The sequence below is a fragment of the Rhinopithecus bieti genome, unplaced genomic scaffold (assembly GCF_001698545.2).
Source record: "Rhinopithecus bieti isolate Rb0 unplaced genomic scaffold, ASM169854v2 scaffold_9899, whole genome shotgun sequence".
NCBI lineage: Eukaryota > Metazoa > Chordata > Mammalia > Primates > Cercopithecidae > Rhinopithecus > Rhinopithecus bieti.
In genome coordinates this window covers 7,419,718-7,423,015 of record NW_016806979.1, presented here as the reverse complement: position 1 = coordinate 7,423,015, position 3,298 = coordinate 7,419,718, and the positions used below count along the sequence as shown (strand labels likewise).

The 3,298-nt window shown below is 59.9% G+C and overlaps 1 protein-coding gene across 1 annotated transcript; it reads left to right on the top strand.

Moving 5' to 3' along the window:
- Positions 1-456: 456 nt before the first annotated feature.
- Positions 457-2,328, top strand: LOC108534255 (proteinase-activated receptor 4-like). Its single transcript, XM_017879540.1, is given in 3 exon segments — positions 457-909; positions 1,182-2,183; positions 2,186-2,328. Coding segments are annotated over 3 exon segments (1,155 nt in total). The 5' UTR covers positions 457-800; the 3' UTR covers positions 2,230-2,328.
- Positions 2,329-3,298: the final 970 nt, after the last annotated feature.

Genomic DNA, 3,298 nt, shown 5'->3' with positions numbered 1-3,298 from the left:
TTTTTTTTTTTTTTTTTTTTTTTTTTTTGAGACGGAGTTTCACTCTTGTTGCCCAGGCTGGAGTGCAATGGCACGATCTCGGCTCACTGCAACCGCCGTCTCCCTACTTCAAGCAATTCTCCTGCCTCAGCCTCCAGAGTAGCTGGGATTACAGGCATGTGCCACCAGGCCCGGCTAATTTTGCAGTTTTAGTGGAGATGAGGTTTCTCCATGTTGGTCAGGCCGGTCTCAAACTCCCAACCTCAGGTGATTTGCCTGCCTTGGCCTCCCAAAGTGCTGGGATTACAGGCGTGAGCCACCGCGCCCGGCCTAGCAGGGCTCTTCTTATCCTGCTCACCAGAGATAGGAAGTGGGGGCGTGACTTCAGGAAGGGCCCAGAGCCCTTGATGGGCGTGGGGATTGGGGGAAGGACAGGGCTGTCATGAGAACAGTGGCTGCAGATGTGACCAGCTGGTAGGAAGTGGCCACTTGAGTCACAGATGCCTCCGGGGCTGGCCAGGGACTGGGGGTGCTGGCTATAGCTGGGACCCCTTTTGCATCTTGCTAGCACCTGGGTGCTTGGGAGGCGCCACAGCTGGACACAGCAAGCTGGGGCACCCCGGCCTCCATAACCCACACTCCAGTCCTCCCACGGGCTGGCTGGCGAGCGGCCCTGGTGAGTCTGCAGGGGCAGGGGCAGCCTTCCCGGTTTATCTCCCCTGGCATGATCTGCTCATCCTCCCAGGCTCCAGAAGCTAGGGCTCAGGGTCCAGCGAGGCAGGAAGCCTGAGGCCACAGCCCAAAGCAGCCTGAGTGCAGTCATGTGGGGGCGACTGCTCCTGTGGCCCCTGGTGCTGGGGTTCAGCCTGTCTGGCGGCACCCAGACCCCCAGCGTCTATGACGAGGGTGGGAGCACCGGAGGCGGCGATGGTGAGTGCTCCTGGCCTTGGGGTGCAGAGATGGGCTTACACAAGTGATGGAGTTGGGGGCCCGGAGCTGGGGAGGGGGAGGCTGGGAAGTTGGGGCTTCAGCCCAGCCCACCCTGCATTCTGTCCCTGACCCCACAGGGCTGGGCTATTCCCTTGAGTGTCATGTCCAGCTGTTTCCCACCAGGGCAGATCCCAGGCTCTGAGCACCTCCCTCCCTGCTGCTGCTTGTCACCTGCCGAGGCAGGGCTGACCAACATCCCCTCTCTCCCACAGACAGTACGCCCTCAATCCTGCCGGCCCCCCGCGGCTACCCAGGCCAAGTCTGTGCTAATGACAGTGACATCCTAGAGCTCCCGGACAGCTCACGGGCACTGCTTCTGGGCTGGGTGCCTACCAGACTGGTGCCCGCCCTCTATGGGCTGGTGCTGGCGGTGGGGCTGCCGGCCAATGGGCTAGCCCTGTGGGTACTGGCCACACGGGCACCTCGGCTGCCCTCCACCATGCTACTGATGAACCTGGCAGCTGCTGACCTCCTGCTGGCCCTGGCGCTGCCCCCGCGGGTTGCCTACCACCTGCGTGGCCAGCGCTGGCCCTTTGGGGAGGCCGCCTGCCGCCTGGCCACGGCTGCACTCTACGGCCACATGTATGGCTCCGTGCTGCTGCTGGCTGCTATCAGCCTGGACCGCTACCTGGCCCTGGTGCACCCGCTGCGGGCCCGCACCCTGCGTGGCCGGCGCCTGGCCCTTGGACTCTGCGTAGCTGCCTGGCTCATGGCAGCCGCCCTGGCACTGCCCCTGACACTGCAGCGGCAGACCTTCAGGCTGGCGCGCTCCGATCACGTGCTCTGCCATGATGTGCTGCCCCTGGACGCACAGGCCTCCCACTGGCAACCGGCCTTCACCTGCCTGGCGCTGCTGGGCTGTTTCCTGCCCCTGCTGGCCATGCTGCTGTGCTATGGGGCCACCCTGAGCACGCTGGCGGCCAGCGGCCGGCGCTATGGCCACGCGCTGAGGCTGACCGCGGTGGTGCTGGCCTCCGCCATGGCCTTCTTCGTGCCCAGCAACCTGCTGCTGCTGCTGCATTACTCGGACCCAAGCCCCAGCGCCTGGGGCAACCTCTACGGCACCTACGTGCCTAGCCTGGCACTGAGTACCCTCAACAGCTGCGTGGATCCCTTTGTCTACTACTACGTGTCGTCTGAGTTCAGGGACAAGGTGCGGGTGGGGCTCTTCCGACGGTCGCCAGGGAACACCGTGGCCTCCAAGGCCTCTGTGGAAGGGGCAGCCAGGGCATGGGCACCCACTCCTCTTTGCTCCGGTGACGCAAAGTGGGGAAGGCCGTACTGGGTGGAACAGAGTCCCTTCCCCTACTTCATGTCCTTCTCGGGTCCTCAGAATGTGACTTTATTTGGAAATAGGGTCATTACAACTGTCACAAGTGGAGGTCACTTTGGAGAAGGGTGGACCTTACATCCAGTGTGGGTGGTGTCCTCATAAGATAAGAAGCCAGGCCTGGTGGCTCACGCCTGAAATCCCAGCACTTTGGGGCCAAGGCGGATGGATTACTTCAGCGCAGGGGTTCAACACCAGCCTGAGCAACATGGTAAAACTCTCTACCAAAATACGAAAATTAGCTGGGCGTGGTGGCGGGTGCCTGTAATCCTAGCTACTCAGGAGGCTGAGGCAGGAGGATCACTTGAACCTGGGAGGCAGAGGTTGCAGTGAGCCGAGAATGCACCACTGAACTCCAACCTGCGTGACAGAGTGAGACGCTGTCTCTAAATTAATTAATCAATTTAATTCAATTTTAAAAGACGAAAAGAGATGGCCAGGTGTGGTGCCTCACGCCTATAATCTCAGCATTCTGGGAGGCCAAGATGTGAGGACTGCTTGAGGCCAGGAGTTTGGGACCAGCCTGGGCAACACAGAGGGATCCCAACTCTACAAAAAAAAATTTTTTTTTTTTTAAACAAACCAGGCATTGTGGCATGCAGACGTCTATAGTCCCAGCCACTCAAGAGGCACAGGCAGGAGGATCACTTGAGCCTGGGAGGTTGTGGTCGCTGTCAGCTATGATTGTACCACTGCACTCCAGCCTGGGCAACAGAGCAAGACCTTGTCTCAAAAATAAACAAACTAAAATTAAAAAAAGATGAGAGACAGCTGGGTGCAGTGGCTCACACCTGCAATCCCAGCACTTTGGGAGGCCGAGTTGGGCAGATCACCTGAGGCCAGGAGTTCAAGACCAGCCTGGCCAACATTGGGAAACCCCATCTCTAACAAAAATACAAAAATTAGCCAGGCATGGTGGTGGGCACCTGTAGTCCCAGCTACTGGGGAGGCTGAGGCAGGAGACTCGCTTGAACCTGGGAGGCAGAGGTTGTGGTCAGC